This window comes from Sarcophilus harrisii, chromosome 5 (assembly GCF_902635505.1).
Source record: "Sarcophilus harrisii chromosome 5, mSarHar1.11, whole genome shotgun sequence".
In the NCBI taxonomy this organism is placed as follows: domain Eukaryota; kingdom Metazoa; phylum Chordata; class Mammalia; order Dasyuromorphia; family Dasyuridae; genus Sarcophilus; species Sarcophilus harrisii.
In genome coordinates this window covers 272,351,289-272,374,376 of record NC_045430.1, presented here as the reverse complement: position 1 = coordinate 272,374,376, position 23,088 = coordinate 272,351,289, and the positions used below count along the sequence as shown (strand labels likewise).

Sequence of the window (23,088 nt, the reverse complement as noted above, 5' to 3'; positions counted from 1 at the left end):
GCTATTTTCAGCGTGATTTAATTTCGTTTTACAAGTCGGGGGAGGGGAATAAGAAGTTGAAGCCCAGGTTTAGAGCAACCCAGAGCTTCCAGTTCACATCTTATAAAACACGGTTCACTTCAGGACTTGGGATGACTTCTGAATGTGTTTATTTATTCCTCCCTAATTTTTAGTGGCAAGATATTTTTTTTAATGGCAGAGAAATGGAAGCTGCTCTGAGCAATGAGACTGTTGTCTCATTCTCAGATCTATTTCGTTCATAATTAAAGAGCTGGCAGAATTCGCCTTTAACAAATGATAACATGTAAAAGAAACATAGCTTTCTTGCCTTTTAGTTAAGTGTATTAACTACTGATGGGCGAATGTCTTTAAAATGCCTCTGGTTTAATTCTGAAGAGGTTTTCTACCATCATCACCACCCCAGGCCCTGCTCAAACTTTTTCATTAAAAGCCTATCACTCATTGAACACGCAGTCAATTCTAGGATACTCTGATACTAATGTATTTTCCCTTTCATATTGCAGAGGGAGTCACTCTATCTGAGGAGCAAGTCTCTAGCATAAGAAAATGACTCGGGATTCCTCGCCAGGTTGGATGATCGGTCCCCTCCTCCTCCTTTTTTTTGTATGTAGTATTCTGATTGTCTTGATTTACAGGCAGTGAAATCAAGGAAGCTCCCCCAGAATCCAGAGTCGGCACCCCGGGACTCTCGCAGTCTTGGGGGCTAACTACTAGTGAGAGAGCAACCTTTTGTGACATCATCTGCCCATCTTTCTGGTCCAAAACTTTGGAGGCACACATATTGGAGAAGTTAATTTAACTCTTTTTCAAACAGTCCCCTCTCCTTCCCCAAATCATAAATCAGTATTTAGCTCACAGAATCTTTAAAAGAGCCAGCTTCCCCCTCCCCCATCCTGATTCCTAAGAAAAGCTTTTGTTCGGCAATAAATATCAAAATGATCACTTACTTTCAAGTGTGATTATGGTTGTGTATGGTTCGGCCAGGGCAAAACAGCTGCTGGGAGCCAGGAGCCCTTTTTTATATCTAGTCCTATAGCTATGGAGAAGAATTAAACCTGTGCCAAAGAGCTTCTTTTTCCTTTAAACTTTTCAATCGTTCAGGCCAGTCAGCAGGGAAGAAAGAATCTCTCTCTCTCTCTCTCTCTCTCTCTCTCTCTCTCTCTCTCTCTCTCTCTCTCCTCTCTTTGTCTCTTATCTGTCTCTTTCTCTGGGTCAGTATCTCTCTCTCTGCTGTCCATCTCTATCTCTCAAGTCGGAGACTTAATAAAACGATTTTGGCGAGCAGCATTACATTAGACACAAGACCCCCTTATCTTTCAAACTAGTTGCTCATCATCCCGATCCAAGGACATATCTTCCTCACCAGAAAGTTTAGGAAACACGAGAACCAGTTGTTTTAAGCCTTTAATATCATGGTTTGTTGTTGCTGTTTTACAGGATTTATTCTCAGCACTTGGCTCTATATACAGTTACACCAAAACCCACAATTTACAGTCTCACGTGGATCTAAATGGGCCCCCTCTTGCCAGTTAGAGCTGGGCCAGAGAGTAAGACAACAATAAACCTCTAACAATATTTTAAATAAATGAGATAAAGAGAAACTAATGTGTCACAAATATCATTAGGGACTATACACCTGGAGACCAATTAAATAACCTTATGACTTTCCATGTCCTCTTCTCTTTTCTGTTCAGTGTCAGTTTTTGCAAGCTGCTGGGGGAGAGGGAATACAAGATGGGGGGGGGGGGGGAAGGGAGGAAGGGCCCGGTTCTTTTGTTTGCACTAGATGTAGGTGGACATTTCCCGAGAACTGCACAACTCCAATCACCACTGGATAGGACTTTATTTTTTAGCCATTTCAAAAATACTGCATTCAAAGGCGTCCTTGGTTAGGTCCCGAACTGCCCATCCCAGCTCGGTGAGCATTTCCATAGATAAACACTGGCACCGGTAGGCCGGCCAGCCTGCTCTGGGGGTCCAGATCCAGGTGACAACCTGTCCTCGGCCAGAGATCGTGTCTTCTCTCATTCTCGCTCATCTTTATTATTTACCAATGCGCGGTTGGGTGCTGTGTCGGTGTTTATTTTTGGTCCAAACAGAGGGGGAGGGAGAAAAGGGGCAGGAGAGAAAAGGCGGAGGCCGGGAGGGAGGAAAATGGGCCTGAGGGTGTGCACGATTATAGCGCGGAGGAGTTGGGTGTGGAGGCACCTGGCTGGTGGCGGGGGAGAAGATGCGGGCCCGGAGTCTGTGCCTTGGAGGACTGGCTGCCTGGGGCCGGCGCCGAGGAGCGCAGCTTAGTGTTGGGCAGTTTGTGATCCTTCTTCCACTTCATCCTCCGGTTTTGGAACCAGATCTTGACCTGGCGCTCGGAGAGGCAGAGCGTATGGGCGATCTCGATGCGCCGCCGCCGGGTCAGGTAACGGTTAAAATGAAACTCCTTCTCCAGCTCCAAGACCTGCTGCCTGGTGTAGGCGGTTCGGGAACGCTTGGGCTCCCCTCCGTTGTAATTGGGGTTGACTGAGCGTGCAGGGCCCCGGAGAAGGCGGAGGAGGAAGAAGAGAAGGAGGAAGAGGAAGAACAGAAGGGGGGGAGCAATTGGACAAGATCATTATATAATAACCTGACACCAAGTTCGCGTAAGAATACATACGGCAAAGAAAATGTTTCACAGGCTATTGACAACGGAAAACAAGCGAGAGCCATAAAAAATGGTGTTGGGCACTGGGGCTGAAGAAAAGCTTCAAAGACACATGGCCCAGCGCCGCTGCCAGGGCAATGCAATTTATGGGGGCTATAATTACTGCCCTAACAGTTTGGCGTCTCGTAAATCTCCCGATAAAGGGGCCCCGGACACAAAAGGTTTCTCACGTTTGGATTAGGTGGCACACACACGCACGGTGACCCCCCCTCCGCTGCCAGAGCAGTGGGTCCCCCTTCCTGCCCCGAGGCCCTCCCAGGCCCCTGCCCCCCCCCGGCGCCCCCCGCCCTCGCTGCGGCCCAGGCGTCGCTCACCGGTGCTGACATGGATCTTTTTCATCCAGGGGTACACCACGGGCTCCTTGCCGCCCTTCAGGCCGCACAGGCTCTTGTCCGCCAGGAGCAGGGGGCACCCCGGGGGGCTGCCCGCGGCGGCGGGGGCTGCCTCGCCGCGGCGGGGGAGCGCTGGGGGCGGGGGCGCCGGCGGAGCTGGGTGCGGCCGAGGCTGCGGGGGCGGCAGGACGTGGCCGGCCGCGAGCAGGCTCTGGCCGGCGGGGCCGGCGGGGGCCGGCGGGGGCGGGGGCGGGGGCTGCTCGTGCCGGGGCCGGCCGGGGCTGGCGCGGCCGTAGCCGTACGGGTAGCGGGCGCCGGCTGCGGGGCTCGCGGGGTAGAGGGCGGCGCTGGGCGCGGGGTACCCCGGCTCCGGCCCGGCCCGCGGCGGGCGGTAGTAGCCCGGGGGCGAGCGGCCGGCCCCCGGGGGCGGCTGCAGGTGCGGGGACGGCGGGGGCTGCGGGGGCTGCGGGGGCGGGGGGTAGCCTCCCCCGTCGGGGCCGCCGGGCGCCCCGAACTCTTCGCAGGGCGGGAACTTGGGTTCGATGTAGTTGGAGTTTATCAAAAACGAGCTCATGGTCATTAATTTGTGAAGTGCAAAAATACTAATTTTTCTCGCGTTGTCGTTTTTCTGGGCTCGCCGAGGCCCCTCCCCCTCCTGCCTCGCTCCCCATCCTCCCTCGGGCCCCCCCTCCTCCTCTCCTTTCCTCTCCCTCCCCCGTCCCCCAATGCCTCTCCTCCCCCTCCCGCACCCTCCCCCTTCGCCTCCCCCTCCCCCGGCGCTGCAGCGGAGGACAAAGTTCGGGCCCCGTCCCCTCCCCCCATCCGTCCCCCTCCGCACCTTCGGGGCCCCCCTTCGCCCTCCCCGCACGTGACCCGTGGCTGGCCAATGGGGGCTCGGCGCGCGCGGGCCCCGGATCAGGAAACTCGGGGTTGGATGATGAATGCCCCAGTCCCAGGCGTGGGGGAGGGAGAGGGTGAGAGGGGGCGGTCAACGGGGTCCTCACCCCGCGCGATTTTGTGGAGGGAGGGAGGGAGGGAGGGGAATGGCTGGGGGGCCGCGATCGGTGCCGAACGGTCCTGTCTCCCGCATCCCCAAACCGGCCCTTTCCTCGCGGCCCCCAAGGTCATCGCGCCCCCTCCGTCTCCCGTGTGCCCAGGTCACGGCTCCCGCTCCGTCCGCACTAAGTTCCTCACAAACTCCCGCTGCCCATAAGCAAGGGGTCCCGCGGCCTCCCCCTGCCTTCCCCCTCCCCCGGCCCCTCGCGCCTGCTCGCTGCCGTACACAAAGGTGCCTCCTGGACCGCCCCGCGCACCCAGAGGTCCCGAAGCCTTCCCGGGCCCGAGGTGTCGCCGCCCCCGTAGCCCCTCCGTGCGGCCTCCACAGCGAGGGGCCCCTCCTCTCCGCCCACAGATCTGGGGCCCCTCTGGCACCTGAGCGGTTTCACCTGGGCCCGTCCCAGGTCCGCGGCATCTTTGTCCTGTCCCAGCTGGAGTAGGGGAGCCCTGACTCATCCGAGGCTGAGGGAAAAGGGAAATCTGGGGCTGGGGCGGGGGTGGCCCGAGCCCCCGGAGGACGCGGCCTCCCCCTGAGGACGCGGCCTCCCCCTGAAGACGCGGCCGCCCCCTGAGGACCCGGCCTCCCCCTGAGGACCCGGCCTCCTCCGGAGGCCCGGGTCTGCTGTGTTTGGGAAGGGCATGGACAAAACCGGGAGGATCCCGCGCTGGAAGTCCCCAGCCCTGAAAAGCACGGCCTTCCCCGCCGAAGCCGGGAGAGCAAGGCCGGCGGGCCGGGCAGCCTTTCTGCAGGTCAGGCTCGGGATTGACGTCTGCCTCAAGCAGGGGAGGGGATTGGGGGAGAGGCTGAAGCCTACCACAGGGTAATTGAAATTTGATGGTTAAACTAATTACTGCGTTATTAACAAATAAATTACTTATTAATTCCACCCAGTGTTGCTCTTGGAAATAAATACTAAAGCTGCTTTTCTCCATGCTTACCCGGAGGTTTTCTCTTTTCCTTCTCCGGATCAAGCATACACCTTGCTTTCTTTCCCCCCCCCCCCACCTCTTTCCCTCTCTTCTCCAGTCCCCTCTTTTTCTCTCCTCTTTCGTCCCTTCTCTCCCCTCACCTTCCCTTCCCTTCTCCCCTCTTTTTCTCTCCTTTCTCCCTTCATTTCTCCTTTCTTTCATTTCATCTCCTCTCTCCCTTCCTCTCCTCCTCCTCTTCTCACCTGCCTGCCTGACCATCCAGGTCGATTCACCCAGAAATCGAGAACAAACTGGTTGTCCACAAAGACAAGGCCAGGCCACGATTTTCCCGAAGGGGTCTTTCTGAAAGGGCATCAGGAAGACAAGCTTCCTCCCCGCTTGGGTTTCCAAGGTAGACAGAGAAAGTTCGAGCCTAAATCCCAGCGACACTTCAGAAGGAATATCATTTCTTTCTCGGCTTATATCAGTTAGCACAGGAGTTACTGAATGTTGAAATATAGCCATTTGATGGATAGACGTTTAATGCTTAGCCACATAAAGCCTATTATAGTCAACTAATCTTTAAACTAATTTAGGAAAAGAGGCTCAAGAAAAGGATCCTTTTGGCTTTTTCTCTAGAATCTCCCAGATCTGCAAAAAATCCCAAAACCAAACAAAACCAAAACAAAGAGCCTTCGAAGCTATTTTCTACTTTGGGCCTGGGATAGGGAGCCAGAAAAGCACAGAGAAATAGGACGCAAATACAGGCTTGCTCGCCGCGGGCACGGTCGATTTAAAATAAAAGCAAGGGGATTTATCCCACACGTATGTTTGCGCTGTGTATATGTATGTATGTCCACACATACGTGTATGTGTGGACATATAAAATAACAGTTAATCAAATATCCAGATTTCCCCAGAAGCTCTCAAAAAAGCCGGCTCTGTACGTTCTCGTGATGAGCTCTAGCAATGGAAGGCAAGCCGGTAAACAGAACCAGAGATCCACCCTGCAGAAGAAATACACCGCGCAGTCTTGCATCTTTCCTCTTGTCATCAACTCTGCCTTCTTAGGCTTTTTCTGTGTCTGTTTATTATGATTTCCCGGCATTAAACCCTAAAATTTGTGTTTAACTGCAGTTTTCTGCGATGCTGCTATTTTGAGAGGTTAAAAAAGAAAGCAGCCCTGTTTTGTGTCTAATCGGCCTAAACTGGCGAGCTGGAGTCTGTTATTCACGTGGCTCTGTTCCTGGGTGGAGATGGGCTTCTTCGGGATCTCCTAAGGCCTGTAACTTGTCTTGGTGGTTTGCTATCATAAACAAAAACTCGGCCAAGACCACCAAGTGTTATCTCAGACACCGACATTTTGACATTTTAAAGCGAGATTTATGGCTGCAATAAACAACCTCGGTACCTCTTCTGATCCGACCAGAACCTCCCTTTGCAAAACAGTGCATCATTCAAGCAAATTAAGCCACAGAGAGATAGATTCTAAAAATTAAAACACCTTTTATCCCAAGAAATGTGACACCATAATTAGCCTGGGAAGACACTAACCCAACTAATAAAACAACCAAAAGTTTACCAGCAGTATCTCTCCCGAGAAGAGAATGGAATTCAAGGAAATGAAGCAGAAATGGAGAGGTCTAATCTTCGTATACCAACTGGATCCAATTCCAAGTAGGGAAAAGGGGTTTTCCCTTCTTTGTAAAACATGTAAGCACATCTGCTCATTCCACGTGCTCGGATAAAATATGTGTGCAACAAAAGATTTCTTTAAATCCCATTAGGTAAAATAACTTTCCATTGAATTCAAGCACCATAAATGGGGATGGGGGGGCAAAGAGGGGCAAGTAAGAGACAGAGAAGGAAAGGAAAGGAAAGGAAAGGAAAGGAAAGGAAAGGAAAGGAAAGGAAAGGAAAGGAAAGGAAAGGAAAGGAAAGGGGAAAAGAAAAAGGAAAAGAAAGGAAAGGAAGAAAGAAGGAAGGAAGGGAAGAAGGGAGGAAGGATAGGAGAAAAGAAGGAAGGAAGAAAAAAAGAAAAAGAGAAAGAAAGGGAAGGAGAAAAAAGAGGGAGGGAGGGAAGAAGGAAGGAAGGAAGGAAGGAAGGAAGGAAGGAAGGAAGGAAGGAAGGAAGGAAGGAAGGAAGGAAGGAAGGAAGGAAATAGTGGGAGAGTTGGGGGAATAGGCAGCGGATAGAGAGAGGGAGAGAAAGGAGAACTGCATTTTTAGTCTAGTTTGAATCTGATTTGAATCATTTTGAATATATTTGGATCAGCCTTTCCTCCTGAATACAACCCTGTCCCAACTTTCAAAGTGACCGAAAAGTGACACCGTGTGCATTTTGTTTCTTATTAATCTCACACATTGACAGTCTTTGTTAAATAACAAGGCGCGCCCTTCACCAGCCGACATTTTCATATTTGTTAGACGCGCTGACCTGAAGTTCACCTCGGCCTTGGACTTAGCTGTTCTCAAAGGTCTATACAGTGTCTTTTAGATAGTTGGGTGCTTTGCCCAGGTCACTCCTTCGGAGAGAAAACCAAGGGGGTGAGGGATCACAGGGAAGTGTACACATTATGGAATGGATCGACTGTATTGGTCCTTTGTTCCTTGGAACCAAGATCCCTCTTCCCGTCCCCCTCACCCAACCACATTGTTTAATACTGGGTACTAGCAAAGGAGTCCATGAAACTTTGGGGTTCCAAAAAGAGAGGGTCACATTTTAAGACTGATTATTCACGACATCCTCCAAAAAAAATTCTCATCAGCAATTCGGTTTTAAATATTGAAGCCTTCAGTAGAGATGTATCTAGGGCTATTTGTTTTTGCTGTGCTTTAAAAAATAAACAAAACCCAGACGTGGGAAGAGTAACTTACATTCGTATTTAAATGAATTTTGACCATTTAAATGATCTATCAATGTGCTGTCTCAGAGTAAAGGAAAATTTTATCTGGAATTTATAATTGCTGTGAGTTTCTAATTTAAAGAATACCTAAAAGATGTTGATAGTCATTGAAATCTTTTTAAAAGGGGTGTCACAAACTTTTGATCTAAAATACGATGAAAACGTGCACTTGAGGACACATAATTTTGGGGAAGGTCAGGAATAGAGTAGGTTTTCATTTTCTTCCTAGCACTAATCTAGGAAATGTGCAAGGCTGATGCACAACTCGGACATGAGTCCTTAAGCATTTACACACTTGACCACAGATTCGAGTCAGAATTACACACAGCTCAGAAGAGTGTGGAATTTCTCCACGAAGAAAGGCCCCACAAGTGAAACCTTTCCTTTGCTTCCCCCCAAATTCACAGAGAACATGGCCAGAAAGTAAGCCACCTCAGTGGTTGCAGTGATTGTCCTGCATGGACCTTCACATGCATGCATTTACATTTGCAGGACAAGCAGATCCCTGGATGTAGATTGAACAAGTTAAATATTTCGTATTTGCTTTTTTCTTTTATCTTCGTGAGCACTAAAGTCAGCTTAGAGAAGCTATGCCCCCCCAAAAGAGAATCTCACAATGAGTACCCAGTGGCTTGTAAACCAGATTTTTTTTTTCCCTAGCTTCCAAATGCAGCTAAGGAACATGAATGAGATTCCCTCGCCTGCATTAGGTACTCAATGTATTCTTGTTTCCTTTCTTTTCTTTTCTCGCTTTTTCGCTGTCCCTCGCCACCTCATCACCCCTTCTAAATATAACTTTAAGTTTGGCTAAAAATCATACATTTATCATATTTTTCTTTTTAAAAAGTGAGATTTCACCATGACTCTTGGCTCCCTTGCTCCAATTGTCACATTTTCTATAGCTGAGCTATTCTTATAAAGAGTGGAAGTTGCTTTACATTTGAAGGCAAACGATCACTTTAGAGTAGGGACTTGGAAGCGGAAATCTAAACACCACCGAGGGTCTTTTCATGAAGTCTGGGGAACCCAGAACTTTAAGGAACATTTCTTTCTTAAGGGATTTGGCAGAGAGGGGCGGGGGGCGCTATTTATTTTTCACAACCTAGTTCTCTTTCCAGATAGAGCATATAAATCGAAGGACAGTTTTTATATTTTTTTAAATCTGATATATATATATATATATATATATATATATATATATATATATATATATATCGAAGTCTGATCTTGTTCCCCCACCCAAAAAAAAAAAGAAATTAAAATCACTTTCTAAAAAAAAAAATCTCCCCTATCCCACTTTCCTGTCTTCTGAACCCCGGAGGGGAAGGGGGAGAGCTGGAGGCGAGCATTGGATGCTTCCGTTCCTTTCAAAGATAAAATAAAATCCGACCTCCAGGAGCTGGGTGCATTTTGGTCCACGACAAAGCCCTGGGACAGGCGAGCCTTCCTTCAAGGCTGGCAGGCGATTTGGAACTGCAGCCTATTTACCTGCTCCCTCCGAGGTACCCAGAGTCCCTCAGAAGGTGGCCCGATAATTCAAGATGAAATACCGCGCGTATTCCTCTCGAAAAGAGGAATTTTCTATCCTTTGCTCAGTAATTGAGGTCATTCAAGCACCAGGGTTCACCTGGAGTCCACACCGTGCTACACGCGAAACTCGACGCTATATTTTATCTTTTGTGTTGATAGCCTGCATCTCGGCGCTAACATTGACATCCAGCTCTGTCTGGGCAGATGACGGAGAGTGGTGCACAATGTAAACTTTTGACCCTCAACTTTGTGACCCGCGGTTGTAACGCCCTAACCACAAAGATATACAAAAGCGACGCCTCTTATTTCTTTGAGGATGGCGGGGGCGCCCGGTTTGTTTCAATAGTTCGGCTGCTTCCCCCACCCCACCCCCGAAAGTGTATTTGGGGAAAGAGGAAGGACGAAAATATATTTTTCCCCTCTTTCATTATTGTATTTGCTGTCAAATTCATTTCCCAACTCTTTCGTCAACGCTGAGGGACTAGATTAACTCCAAGAAGCTCGTGATTACATTTGCAAGGGAAATATAGGGTAAGTTGGGGGATCGCTGAAAAAAAGGGAAAAGAGAGAAACGATGGGGGGAAAGTAGTGGCCCGGACTTCCATTCGTCATTTTTCTTTTATTTAAAAATAAAGACACAACCCAGCTAATTGTTTGGGAAAGCTTGCCTAGGCAAAGGAGTTGACTGTGAACTTGGTCTGAAGCGAGCTCTGCTGGTGATTCCTAGGGTGTGCAGATTTATCTTTTCTGCATTTACTTAACCCGGCAGTGAACTGCGCTGGCTGTCATTTGTTTGGCGATGACAGACTTCACCTCAAGCAAGGACTGTTTCACAAAATCGCAATAATTACCCAATAACCTTCATAACAAATATTATTATTGAAAAGCGGGAGGGAGAGGAAAAGGCAGGCGGGGAAAGGTGGAGTTCTTGTAAAACACCAAAGGAGGGGACCCTCCTCCCCGTTGTGGTGACTTTCTAGGGGGGGTTCTGTAGATCCACCATCCTAGGAGCATGTCAGAAGAGACTGAACAAGGGTCTGCTCTGGGAGGCCTTTCCTGGATGACTATAGAAAGCTCCACTGTGGACCAAAAGGCAACCTCCTGTAGATGGTCTAGATGGTCCTCTTCATGGAAGGGCAAGCCAGGAATTACCTATAGCTCAGCCATGAGGTACTGAGGTCCACTTAAACTGAAAGGTTTGTTTTCCTCTTTAACGCCCTGTAAGCCACAGGGTGGTGTGTAGGTGTAGATATAATTATATATTCCCTTATTATTTGGAAATGGTAATATTTTGAATGGCACCAATGCAAAATACTCTTTCTGCTACGAAATACTACTTGTCTTCTCTGAAAGAATACCCGCCATGAGGCATGCGAAAAGAAGAAAAAAGTCAGAATCTTGGCGTGCTGTTTTGAAATGAGCCCATGGAAAACTTAACAACCTATAAGTAAGTGTGACCAGAAGCTTCCTATAATGTGTTTATAGTTCAAGGGATATTGTCATTCTTCCTGCTGGAAAAAAATCTGGGCCTGGAAATTTAGGTTGTGTTCTCCTTTTACAGGGTAAGCTACATGAATGCCCTTCTGTCACTGGGTGAAATTAAATATCTTAATAAAGACAAAAGAACCAGGGCTTTTGAAAGGAAGTTACCTCCCATAAAATAATTCAAATCAAGAAGGATTAAGAAAAAATAAAATAAATAAAATTAAATGAGCAGAGAACTAGATCATCCTATATTCTTTACTCTGAGCCATTTAAATCTAGGGCCAAAGGAAGAGAGGAACAGAGACAGACAGATAGGGTGGAAAGAAAGAGAGAGAGAGAGAGAGAGAGAGAGAGAGAGAGAGAGAGAGAGAGAGATTTCTCCAAAATAATCTTAGAATGATGCTAATTGAATTTAGAATTTTTATAAGTCACAGAACTTTGTTGATCTAGATATCCACAAAAGAGGCTATCTTAACTTTAAATTTATTTAAAGAATACAGCTTCCCAGATAAGATAATAATTGTAACTAATATTTTGGAGGAGTCAGTTGAGCTCCTGGATAGTTTGTGAAAACAGATATTAGACCAACTCCTGTTTGTCAGTCACCTTCTTCAGGGTTTAATGCACACAGCTTTCTAGATAACTAGCTATTCATAGATGCATCTACACACTTCCTCTGATTAGGCCACTAGGCAATATGGCAAGGTCCCTCTACTTCCCTTTCTGTTTGTTGTTTCGGGCACGAAGAAATCATTCATCTAGATTACTTGAAGGACACTAAAATGAAACCTTGAGTTAATGTTTTCTAAAAATGAAGGCGGAAGTCTGGGGAACAAAACAAAGAACCAAGATTTTACACACACAGTCACCCACCCACACACAAATACACACACATATAATCCTTGAAAGGGGGGAAGGGGAGAAATCTAAAAGAAATCTGAATTACATGAGCTGTATAGATATTTGAATTTCGATGATCACATTAAAGGATCACACAATATAACTTATATGACTAGGTTTTCCCCAACCAACAAAAAGAACTGGTCAGACCTAAACAGATTTGATATTTTCCTAGAAACTTTGCTTTTCTTTAAATGTTGCTTCTTAAATCACTGATTCTGTGGGCAGCTGTTGGATGGATGTTCTCTGTCAAAACATAAACTCCATACGATAAACTTTGGTGCAATTTTTAAAACCCTTGAATCTCAAGTCCCCTATCAGGAGAATTGAAAATGCTCTCTCAAGTTATTGCTTGTAGGAAGCTATCCAGATCCTAAGTGAGGAGAGCATTAAGAAAGATAATATTTGATTTTTTTTTTTTTTGCTTAATTCCAGAGACCAGCTGGAGAGTTAGGCTAAACTCAACAGTATCTTTGGAAGGGACTTTGAGGTTATTTACTAAGTCTATTGCTCCCAGAATTTAGCCAAGCACACCATCTCGGAATGAGGTTACATTATAATAAAGTTCGGGAGGCTTTAAAGGCCCTGGAAAATTTAGAGAGTTAAAGAGGGAGGTCAGTGAATGTAGGTGGAGGATGAGATCAAATAGAAAAATACAGTCCTTTTTCACTAAAGAATGAACCGCTGGTGCCATTTTGGAAATGGTTGTTTTCAAAATCATAGATTATGTAAATTGTCCATGATCAAACAGAGTGAGGGGCTGACAAAAGAAAGGCGGAAATCTCCTACTGACAAACGACTCATTTCTTCCCTAAATTCCCTTTTATGGAGTGTCAGGAAAAACAAACCTAAGGGCCCTGCAAGACTTTTAAGTTGGACATTTAAAATTGCATTATTTCCCCCCAAACTCCAGAGCTAAGGTTTTAATGGGTGGGGTTATGGGAAGGGGGAGAAAGAGGTGCTATTTTTTTTTCCTAATTTCTAACCAGATAGACCGTTCTGTCACCTTTTCAGAGTAAAAAGCACTGAAATAGGCATTCTAGAGAGAGAAAGAAAGTGAGAAAGGAAGGGGAAAAGGAAGGAAGGGGAAGGAAAAGAAAAGAAAGAAAGGTTCTTTTTACCCTTTTCATTCAGCTCTGGAAATTCAAAGACCAGAGTGAAATCCGGCCATAAAGTTTATTGCTGAGTAATCACAGGCTGGTGAGAACAGCCCCACTGAAATAAACAGGCAGTTGAGGCCTAGTTCCCACAGCTGGGGGTCGGGTGTGGGGGAAAGGGAAGGATAAGATCTCAAAGGCCAGAACTCTTGGCGTCTACATTTCCAGGGATGCTCTATCTATCGTTTTGTCTATACCATGATTTCCATTCTCTAAAATCCAAATGTGTGGAGTGGCCCTGCCGGGGTGAAAAGTGCCTTTTAAATCGCCTCCTAGCCGGTATTCTGGACCAGAACATTACAGAAACTCGTAAGACAGAGAAAGGATCCCTCAAACTCAGACCCTGCCAAATGACTTCAGTCTTTGAGAAGAATATTTCAATAGTCTCCTCCATACACACAAACATTACCCAATCAGTCAAGAAATTAGTAACCAGCTGTCTTGGCAAGTCAACATCACCCTTCCTAACCCTTGATACTGGAGCAGAATATCCTGGCCCAGACTCCTTTCCAAGCCTGATTTAGAACCCTCAGGATCCAGCCTGCCAGCTCCCACCCACCCACCACCACCAGGGCTCAGAGAAGATTTAGCCAAGATGCAGGACCAGGGCTTTCTGAGAGCCTGCTTTTCAGATCCTTCTCCCTCCCACAACACCCACCCATACCCACACTATACACATATGCACATTCTCACACACACAAAAATCATCTTTTTACAAACTGGCTAGAGCAGACCCAGAGAGCAGCGGAAGTCATTAACATCTGCGGTAGTCCAACTAATTAAAGTTAGGCCTCAGGATTAATCTCTGCCAAAGTCACTTATTGTGGTTTACTTGGATGGAACTGGTCAAAATTTCAGAGCTTGCTGTTAGCACTTCTTTTTGGGGAAGGGGAGCAAAGTTTGCAGGCAGATTCATAGTCTGGCTGAATTGTTCTACTCTTTTGAATTCAGTGGCAGCCCTCAGAGTTACTGAACCAGAGAGACAGAGTCAGAGGAACTGAGAGAGAGTTAGTTCACTGGACAAATAAACTGTAAGGAACTCAAGAGGCAAACTTACCTTAACTTGCTAGGAGCCATTTTTCAGAGAGTTTTGAGAACTCGTGGTTTGGGCACTTCTGCCCCTAAAATTGACCACTTGAATGACCAGGTGCCACATGTAGCCTGCAAAAGAGTCCAATGAAGTCCAGCGTCAGTGAGATTATATGTTATGTGGTATATAATGTTGGATGTCAACTCCCCAAAACCATAAAACTTACTTTAATGGCACCACGTGACTTTCTATAGCCAGTGAGCCTATCTGTCTGTGCTATGGATGATTTTACGATCTAATTCATAGACAAAACCCTATTCATTTGGCACCCAAATGTCATATAGCCGGAACTGGGGCTTATAAAGTTTACTGTTTTATAACTTTTAAAGGAAGGCATCAATGTAAGCACTCAGTAAATGTGCAAATCTTTAGTTGCTCTTCGAAGCTCAGAAGAGTTAACCAATCGAGCTAGGATGGGGGTAAGTAACATTACATTTGTAGCGAATTAATTGTAGCAAAAGGAATCCTCTCTGTTAAGGGTGAAATGGGGGAAGGTGGTGTTAGGATCTGACTCTGGTGAAGAGGGTTTGGGCTTGGGATCCTGGAAATACCAGGCTCTCCAGCTAGTTGAGACCACAAGAGCAGTTTAAGAATGAAGTAGAGATGTTGTGAAGCCGAGGAGGCTATTTTAACAAAGAACATGATTTCTCTCTTTTTCTTCCTTTCTTTTTTTTTTCTTTCCTATCTTTTTCTCTTTTCTTTTCTTCCCCCCCCCCCCCCCCCAATAGCAAACATTTTGGTAAATGAAAGGCAGGCAGTGTGATGAGGACTTCTGTCCTGCGATTTCTTCTGTCCTGCGATTTCTACCTCTCTCTCAGGAGGTAGTTAGGAGAAAGTTTCAGTGGCAGAGAGCTCACTGGCGGATACACTCTAGCTATCTCCTTTGCACCAGCGGGCCCTCGCTGGCCAGGTATTCCGCTGACCCTGGGACTCGGTGTAGACCCCGAGCCTCAGAATCTGGGGGGAAAGAGGCAAAGAGAAAGGACGAGCTCACCATTTGGTACAAACCAGCTCACGAGAACTTACAATAGAAAGTTTATTTTTTGTTTCCAGTCAGGTTTTTTTTCTTTAAAAACAAATAAAAAAAAAAAAAAAAAAAAGAGCTTATCACAGTTTGCTTTAAACAGCCAGACTTGGACTATATTTGTAACTTTGTTCACAAAAACAGACACCACTGAAGCTGCGCGTATAAGAAGCCACTTTTTTTTTTAGGAGTTCGTGCAAAGAGTTGTACAAAGGCACAGCAAAACAGACACTGCTTCGAGTCACACTTGCCGTCACAGATTCACTATTCACTACACGTTGATAAGAAGTTAACTTGTATCTCATCAAGTCATCTCTACAACAGCATTAGTTAGTTACACAGGGAATATAGGTAGTTAGAATAAAAATATTTTTAACAGCTTGGAGCTATTCAGACAGGGACACTTCCACGCACATGCACAGTTAAAGAGACGGATCGAGTGCAACACACGACATTGGCACTAAACAAGGTTGGGGGGGGGGGGGCGAAGGAGGAGAGTCTCTCTCTCTCTCTCTTTTTTTTTTTTTGTTTTGTTCTTTTTTCTCTTTTTTACAGTTACTTCAAGTAACACAGCTCGCTTTATATAAATAAGTTAAAACATCTATTTTTTTTTTCAAGACAAAGCCATTCAGGACAAAGAAATATACAGAAAGCAGATCTACTTATACACTTAAACAGGCGATATAATAATGCTCATAAACAGGCTCATGATTAAAAGGTGGGTGCGGGGGGGTGACAAGGACAGGATTTCTTCACAGAAGTAACACGAGGAAGTTTCAGAAAGTCACCTTTAGTACTGACACTAGGCGCAGGTTCCACTAATACTGCTCAGTACTTTTAAACTCTCGGATAATTAGGGGCGAAAAGCCCCTCCCGCCGCGGCCATACTCATACTTTTAAGCTTATTATCTTTTTTCCATTTCATTCTCCGGTTTTGGAACCAGATCTTAATTTGTCTCTCTGAGAGGCAAAGAGCATGTGCTATTTCAATCCTTCTTCTGCGGGTCAGGTATCTATTGAAGTGGAATTCCTTTTCCAGCTCCAGGGTCTGGTAGCGGGTGTATGCAGTCCGAGCCCTTTTGCCTTCTGGTCCTCCTATGTTGTCTGCAACAAAAAAGTCACCGATTTTAAAACTCCGCAGCGATTTTGCCCGAAGGTCCTGAGCAGCCCACGAGAGCCACGGGACCGTTAGACTCCGGACGATTGTTATTTTGCAGTGGCTGGGGAGGGGGTGGGGGGGGGGGGACACGCTCAACAAGTCCTCTCTCCACTTTTCTCTTCCCCCCCCCTCCCCGCCCGCCCCCCCATTTCCTCTCTCTTTCCTTTCTGGAGAGAAAACAATACGGTTTGGCGACGGGCGAACAATCAGCAGATGTAAAGCTTGGAGCTGTAGCTTTTTTTTCCCCCCCTCTGCTGCCTGCTTTCTGCCTCCCCACCCCAGGAAGCTAGTCTCCCAGAGGCACAGCCCTCCCAGCTTTCAGCCGATTCACTTTTACGATGCCCTGAAAGCCCCCTAATAATGGCCATTTTACGATACGAAAAGTGGCCGCCGGGTCATCCTTCCTCAAAGTTCCAGGGAAGAATGGACACCCCCGCCCCAGCCTACCCTCTGTTCCACCGTTCACGCCCGGGCTTCTTTCTTTTTCCCCCATTTATGCCTACTCTCCGCTTCCTCCCCCCCCCAACTTCATAACCCTGCGAGCTCTTGCCCTTATTATTTCCTAACCTCCTTTTATTTTTTTTTTAGGGGGGGGGGTATAATTAGCAACGCTGTTTCCCCAGGATAGCCCTGCTAATAAATTACCCGCCGTGACAAGCACCTCTTCACTTCCCCCGTTGCCAGTATCTACCTCTCTGCCCCCTCAGCTGTTTGAGTTGGGAGTGAGGAAGGAAGGTGGCGGATTTCTTCCGGCTCCCCCCTTTTCCCTTCGCCTTGCCTCTTTCCCTCCTTCTTTCTTTTTCGTCTTTCCTTTCTGCCTTAACTTGTCTCGTGAAGCGGCCGTTTGATTTATCCCATTTCCGAGCCCAGTGGAACTGAGCGAACTGGATGTACCCGAGAGGGAGAGAGAGAGGGGGAGATTCAGGCGAGGAGCAGAGGGAGAGGAAAGGGAGCCTCAGACGGGAGGAGAATGGCAGAAAGAGGGGAAGAAAGCCAGGCAGGGAAAGCCAGAGCTCGTGGTAATCGCCGAGAGAGACAGAGAGAGAGGGAGAGAGAGAGAGAGAGAATGAGAGGGAGAGAGGGAGAGAGAGACAGAGAGAGAGAGAGGGAGAGCCCAAGGTTCGCTTTACCATGACTTATGTGCAGCTTCCTCATCCAGGGGTAAATCTGGGGCTGGGCGGGCTGGGCTGGACTTTGCTCGCTCTGGGCACTCGCCTGCTCGCTGCTCGCTGGGGTGTCATCCTCAGTCCCAGACGAGGTGCCAACCCCCTCTCTGCTTATGTGAGTGCTGCTGGCATTGGACGAAGTGCTCGTGGAGTTAGCTAGCGAGTTTTTCACCCCGTGATGACTCTCGCTGACAGGCGAAGCGGCCACGGCGGTGCAGGGCAGAGGGTCAGGTGGAGGCGAGTGCGACGACGTGGCAGGTTGGTTATACCTGGGCTCCGTGGACGCCGAGGTGGCACTGGCGGGGTAACTGCGGGCTCTCTCATTGGCACCAAAGTGGCTGGAGGCTGAGCGCCCGACGCTGAGATCCATGCCATTGTAGCCATAGCCGTACCTGCTGGGATGCATGCTCGCTGAATCCCTGTATTGCTCGCTCACGGAACTGTGATCTCCATAATTATGTAACGGGTAGTCCGGGCCATTTGGATAGCGACCGCAAAATGAGTTTACAAAATAAGAGCTCATTTGTTTTTTGATATGTGTGCTTGATTTGTGGCTCTTGGTCGTTTTGTGCGTCTATAGCACCCTTGCACAATTTATGATGAATTATGGAAATGACTGGGACATGTACTTGGTTCCCTCCTACGTAGGCACCCAAATATGGGGTACGACTTCAAATCACGTGCTTTTGTTGTCCAGTCGTAAATCCTGCCTGATGACCTCTAGAGGTAAACTCGTGCACTAATGGGGGAGTTGGGTGGATGCTGGAGGCTCGGCGCGCGCGCCCCGGGCGCGTGCCCGCCACCGGCTCCCGGCTTTCAGTCGGACTCTTGCGCCACCCTCTGGAGACAAGCTAGATCTTCACCCCGCCGACCAGGGGCTGCAGGGCTGGGGTCGAATCGAGGTTACAGCCCATTATAGCAAAATTATTGCATTTCCCTCGCCGTTCCATTAGTATGTACCAATTGTGAGGGCGATCAGCTGCAGATCGCCAAACTAACGAGAACGCAAAAGACTGGGGGAAACGGTTGACTTTGATTATTTTGCTGCATCCACTTGTTTGTCTCTTTCCTTTCTTCCCCTCTAATTGTTGGTGTGGGTTGCCTTTTTTGTTTTTTAGTTCGGCCTTTTTGGTCCTTTTTCTTTGGGTCAGAATTCTGTAAAACACCCAAATCACCTTATTTCTTTAGGGTGATGTACACCGAACCAACTGGAGAAATAAATCTCTCCCCCCCCCCCCCCCCCCCCCCCCCTTCAGCAGCTGCAATCGCAGCCCTCTTTTCTGCAGGCGCATAAGGGACACTACCCTGCCGATTTTAAATGACAAACATCGAGCAAAGATAGCTTTTGTGTCGTAGTTTTCCAAGGCGAGGTCAAATTCCGTACAATCTTAGGGTCCCCGCCGAAATTTTTTTTCCCCCACAAACAAATATGATTTTCATAGATAGCTATTCCCATCGCTTTCAAGACAGAGCTCGGAGAAAATCTTCGTATTCCAGATGCCCGATCCGGCCAGCCCTGAAAGCAAGGGGATTTCTTGCTGCGTATCTCTGTGCCCAGGCTTGGTTCCCCGAAAATGCAGAGGCTGTGCCGGGGCGATGCAGAGATAGCTGGATAGACTTGCTTTGGGAGTCCTGTTTTGATGAGAAAAAATTCAAGGAGAGCCAGAAGAGAAGCATTTCAGGGCAGCTGGGGCTGTCGCCTTTATTTTCCTGGGCTTAGAATTTCGAAAGTAAATGACAAAGGTAGCAGAGAGATAAGAGACAGTCTGGACCAAGCCCATGAGCCACTTGGAAATACGGGAAGCTCAGGCCAATGTACCACCTAATTAAAAAAAAAAAATGCCCCCTTCTTACTGACATTAAAGGAGGGAGAGGGGGGGGAGAACCAACAACAACCCGATCTTGTGGAATTGCAGCTGGGACTCCCGTGGTCCTGTCCCCTCGGAAAGATCGGGCTTCTCCCGAGCCTGCAAAGTTCAGTGCCCCGATTTTCTTGCCTTGCCTGGAAGGTTGCTTTTTTTCGCAGTTACAGTTAGCCGATTTCATTGGGGAACATGAGTTTTATAGCTCCTTCTAGCCGACTCTTTGTTTCCTGAAAGTTCTTCCATTGCCCATTTTTGCCCGAGGCGAAATGACTCTTAGAGGTCTTTTTGGGGGGAGGGGGCGTGGGGGGACCCCAACTGTCTTTTCCCTTCTTTGTTCAGCAGATTTATTGGTTTATGTCTTGTTGCATTGTTGCTTACTACCGTAAAACTTTTTGTAGAGCCCGCTGGACCGCCAGCTCCCAAACACCGTAGGGAGGAGACGACCCCGACCGTAAATAGATTCTCAAAGGGTTGAAACGCCGGCTTGGTGCTTTTCCCCCTCCAAATTAGCTCACAGTTCAGATGCTAAACCATGCACCTATTCGCTTCTGTAACCGAATCGCAGCTACTAGAGCAGACACTCGGACAATCCGAGATGCCCAACAGAAAACAGGGTCCCTTCTGGGGGTGGGGTCCCTGGTTAACTGACTTTACACGAGAAGGGAAAGGGGAGCTATGTACACAACAGACTTCTAAATGACTCCTATTTTTTTTTTCTCTTAAGAAACACACAGTTGATTGCAAATATCTAGCCTCTCCTCCAGCTTTAGAAATAACAGGCTGTGATTACTTAGGGCAGCAATAGTGTTGGCAGAAGGAGAACACAAGGGGGGAAAGCCGCTAAGAAAGGGGAAGGCCTGGGAACTTTGCTGATGCATTCGTTATTCTACTCCCCCTGCCTTTTCCTCTGTTTCTTCGCTGCTGGGCTGTGTGGAATTTATGAGTTTGTTCTCTTTTTTCCATTTCATTCTCCTGTTTTGGAACCATATTTTGATCTGTCGTTCTGTGAGGCAGAGCGCGTTGGCGATCTCAATCCGGCGCCTTCGCGTCAGGTAGCGGTTAAAATGGAACTCCTTTTCCAATTCGAGGGTTTGATATCTCGTGTAAGTTTGCCTTCCCCTTCGGCCGTGGGTGCCGTACACGGTACCTGGGAGAAAGAAAGGTGAAGGGAATCGCTTTGAAAAAAGATCTAGGGTTTCAGGAAGAAAGAACAAGACAGGCTCTAAGCTAGCCCCCTCTAGTCTCTCCTAGAAGGGCAAGCACACCGGCTTATTTCTGCCTTGGCTAATTCTGCAGTAATCAAGGAGCTTAAACGGGTCAGTGTAATTTGTCCTGGCTGGCTTGGGTCTTCTCACTTACAATTATTGCTCTGTGTTTTTGATATCTACGAAGGAACGACTGGGGGCTGGAGAGGGAGCCATACTAATCTCTCTCTCTAGAGAGAGAAGCAGACAATCATGTGTTTGTGCCTGGGTGTGAGTGTGCACAAACATCTGTGGAGGTATCAGTGAAAGCAAGCCATCATAGGGCAGCCAAATTGTAAGTAATCAAAAGACTCAGCTCTCACAGCTCCTCGGTGATTTTTCCAAAACCACCTTGCACGAAAGAAAATGGAGCATGCCCCCTTTAAAGATAAATGGATTTTTTTTTAAAGGCACAAGACCTAAGGTTTCCAAATCTGCTTTAGTCCTGCAGTCTGGCTCTAAAGGACCTTCTGTTAGTGGAACTTGGGGAAAGCAGAGGAAATGAGGGTGGAGAGAGGATAGGCTTTCTGGAGTTTCTGGAAATTAATGGCCTTCAAGGCAAATAGGGTCTTTAGGGCATCCTCCACCTTAATTAAGCCCACCTTGCTGAGGAACTGAAGGGTTCCTAGGGTCTCAGAAGAAGTTAGCTATGCAGGCAATAGTTTCTAGAAGAGGGGGAGAGGAAGTAGGAGGGACAAATTCTGAAGCTGGAGACCTGGGTCGTCCAACTGCTTTAGGGTGTCACTAGGAGAGAGAAGATTGGGCATCTCCATCTATCTTTGCATCTCCAGGGCGCATAAGAGAGGGGGGTTTGGTGTGGAGGGAGATTGATCATTAATGATGTGTGTGTGTAGAATGCTGGTCCACCGTGGCTTGAGAACTTCACACGAGGATGTAGCATGGTCTCTCTCTCTCTCTCTCTCTCTCTCTCTCTCTCTCTCTCTCTCTCTCTCTCTCCCTTTCAGATTGTCCATGTTATAGATCCCAAATAACTTGGCAATGGCAGCCCCTCACCACTCCCCAAAGGTGTCACGTTACATGGAGAAAAGAGCCCTGCCTTCCTATAACCTAATTTCCACATTGAATTCTTTTTTCCTTTTCTTTTTTTTTTAATCTAAAAGAAAACTTTTTCCTTTCTTATTTCTTTTCTTTATTTCTTTCTATTATCTGCTCTCTCTCTCTCTCTCTCTCTCTCTTTTCCCTTCCTCCCTTCTTTCCTTTCTTTGGTGGAGGTGGGGTTAGAGGGGGAATTGCATGCCAATGACTTACCAGCACAGGAATTCATCCGCTGCATCCAGGGATAAACAGGACTCGTGTACTTCCGGTCGCTGCCTTCGTCATTTAAGATTTTGCCCTGCACGCTGCTTTCGGATTTGTATTGTTGCTCAGGAGAAAAGTGCAGATACTCCCCGTGGCCCCTCTGTTTGCCACTGCCCGAGGGAGAGGCGCTACTCAGGTCCTTGTCTGAGTAGAAACAAGAGGTGCCGTACTCATAGGACGCTCGATTGCAAGCAATGATCGTGTTGGACTGTTGGTAGAAACAAGGTGAGGTGTATGTCTTGTCCTGGAGGCTCGATGCCCCATAAGAAGCGGGGAAATGCCTCAGAGCGTCATAGCCAGCTGGGTAGAGGGGGATTTGCCCGAGGAAGGAGTCCTGTCCATTAGGCAGGCTCCCAGGGAAAGTGGGATTCACAAAATAGGAACTCATTTGCGCTCCCCTCTGCAGGACCGTGATTTGTTGTGTATTAGTACATCTGGCTATAACTATTAGTAGTCATCGAACTGGTTTGTTTCTGGATGGCCGAGCGCCAAAAGCGACAGCAGCAAATAGCACCAGCTGACGGCGCGGCGGCCAATGGGAGCGAGCCGTGGAGCCCGCTCCCCGGGGACCCGCGGCGACCGAGCCAGCAAAGTTACAAACAACCCCCAGCCCGCACACCCGGCAGATTAATGGGCACGCACAGCCAGCCTGCCCGCCCGCCTCTCTTCCCGGAACGCCGGCCCAGGGCGGCCGGGGAGGGCGCCGGCCTCGGCCTCCTTGGCCTCGGGACCCCCGGGGTTTGAGAGCCCTCCAGCCCCCCAGACTTGGAGGGGAACCTGGGCCAGGCCTCCCTTCCTCTCTCTCTCTCTCTGCCTCTCTCTCTCTCTCTCTCTCTCTCTCTCTCTCTCTCTCTCTCTCTCTCTCTCTCTCTCTCTCATGAGTAACTGGAACGCCCACAGATCTTCAGCCGAGAGGGGCCGTGACAACCACAGATTTCCCCCCACTCCATAGCTCTTTCCACTTCCCCCTCCCTCCCAAACACGGCTCCGAAACTGCAGAAAGGGACCCATTCGTCTATTTAGGCTCCGCCAGGGGGAGGCCGAGGTCAGGGGGTCCTTCCCCTTACCTCTCCTTCACCTCCCACCCGTGGGCGCTGGAGTCCCACCGCACTCTCTAGGGGAGGGGCAAAGCTCAAAGAAGGCCTCCTGCCTCTCTTCTGCTTCCTGAAACTTGGGAAGCAGAGGGGGTCACCCCTTCCTCGCCTGTTGACCCTAAAAGAGGCCTG

General features: G+C 48.1%; 3 protein-coding genes across 4 annotated transcripts; all 3 read right to left on the bottom strand.

Annotated features, from left to right (window-relative positions):
• Positions 1 to 1,200: 1,200 nt before the first annotated feature.
• Positions 1,201 to 3,740, bottom strand: HOXA4 (homeobox A4). Its single transcript, XM_031940530.1, has 2 exons — positions 3,034 to 3,740; positions 1,201 to 2,538 (listed from the first exon to the last, which is right to left on the bottom strand). Exons 1-2 carry the CDS (start codon positions 3,629 to 3,631, stop codon positions 2,198 to 2,200), a joined length of 939 nt encoding a protein of 312 aa, XP_031796390.1. The 5' UTR covers positions 3,632 to 3,740; the 3' UTR covers positions 1,201 to 2,197.
• A 10,331-nt stretch (positions 3,741 to 14,071) lies between these two features.
• Positions 14,072 to 18,670, bottom strand: HOXA5 (homeobox A5). 2 transcript variants are annotated; one of them, XR_004229851.1, is made up of 3 exons: positions 17,398 to 18,670; positions 15,897 to 16,212; positions 14,072 to 14,155 (listed from the first exon to the last, which is right to left on the bottom strand). XR_004229851.1 is itself a non-coding variant. In XM_003772076.3 (2 exons), the coding sequence occupies exons 1-2, from the start codon at positions 17,954 to 17,956 to the stop codon at positions 15,962 to 15,964; spliced, it is 810 nt and encodes a 269-aa protein (XP_003772124.1). In that variant the 5' UTR covers positions 17,957 to 18,670; the 3' UTR covers positions 14,795 to 15,961. The 2 variants fall into 2 exon arrangements, 1 of the variants encoding a protein (XP_003772124.1); XM_003772076.3 differs by lacking the exon at positions 14,072 to 14,155 and having other exon boundaries at positions 14,795 to 16,212.
• A 6-nt stretch (positions 18,671 to 18,676) lies between these two features.
• On the bottom strand, positions 18,677 to 23,085 carry HOXA6 (homeobox A6). The gene is made up of 2 exons (XM_003772093.3): positions 21,812 to 23,085; positions 18,677 to 20,445 (listed from the first exon to the last, which is right to left on the bottom strand). Exons 1-2 carry the CDS (start codon positions 22,248 to 22,250, stop codon positions 20,180 to 20,182), a joined length of 705 nt encoding a protein of 234 aa, XP_003772141.1. The 5' UTR covers positions 22,251 to 23,085; the 3' UTR covers positions 18,677 to 20,179.
• Between the last annotated feature and the right edge of the window lie 3 nt (positions 23,086 to 23,088).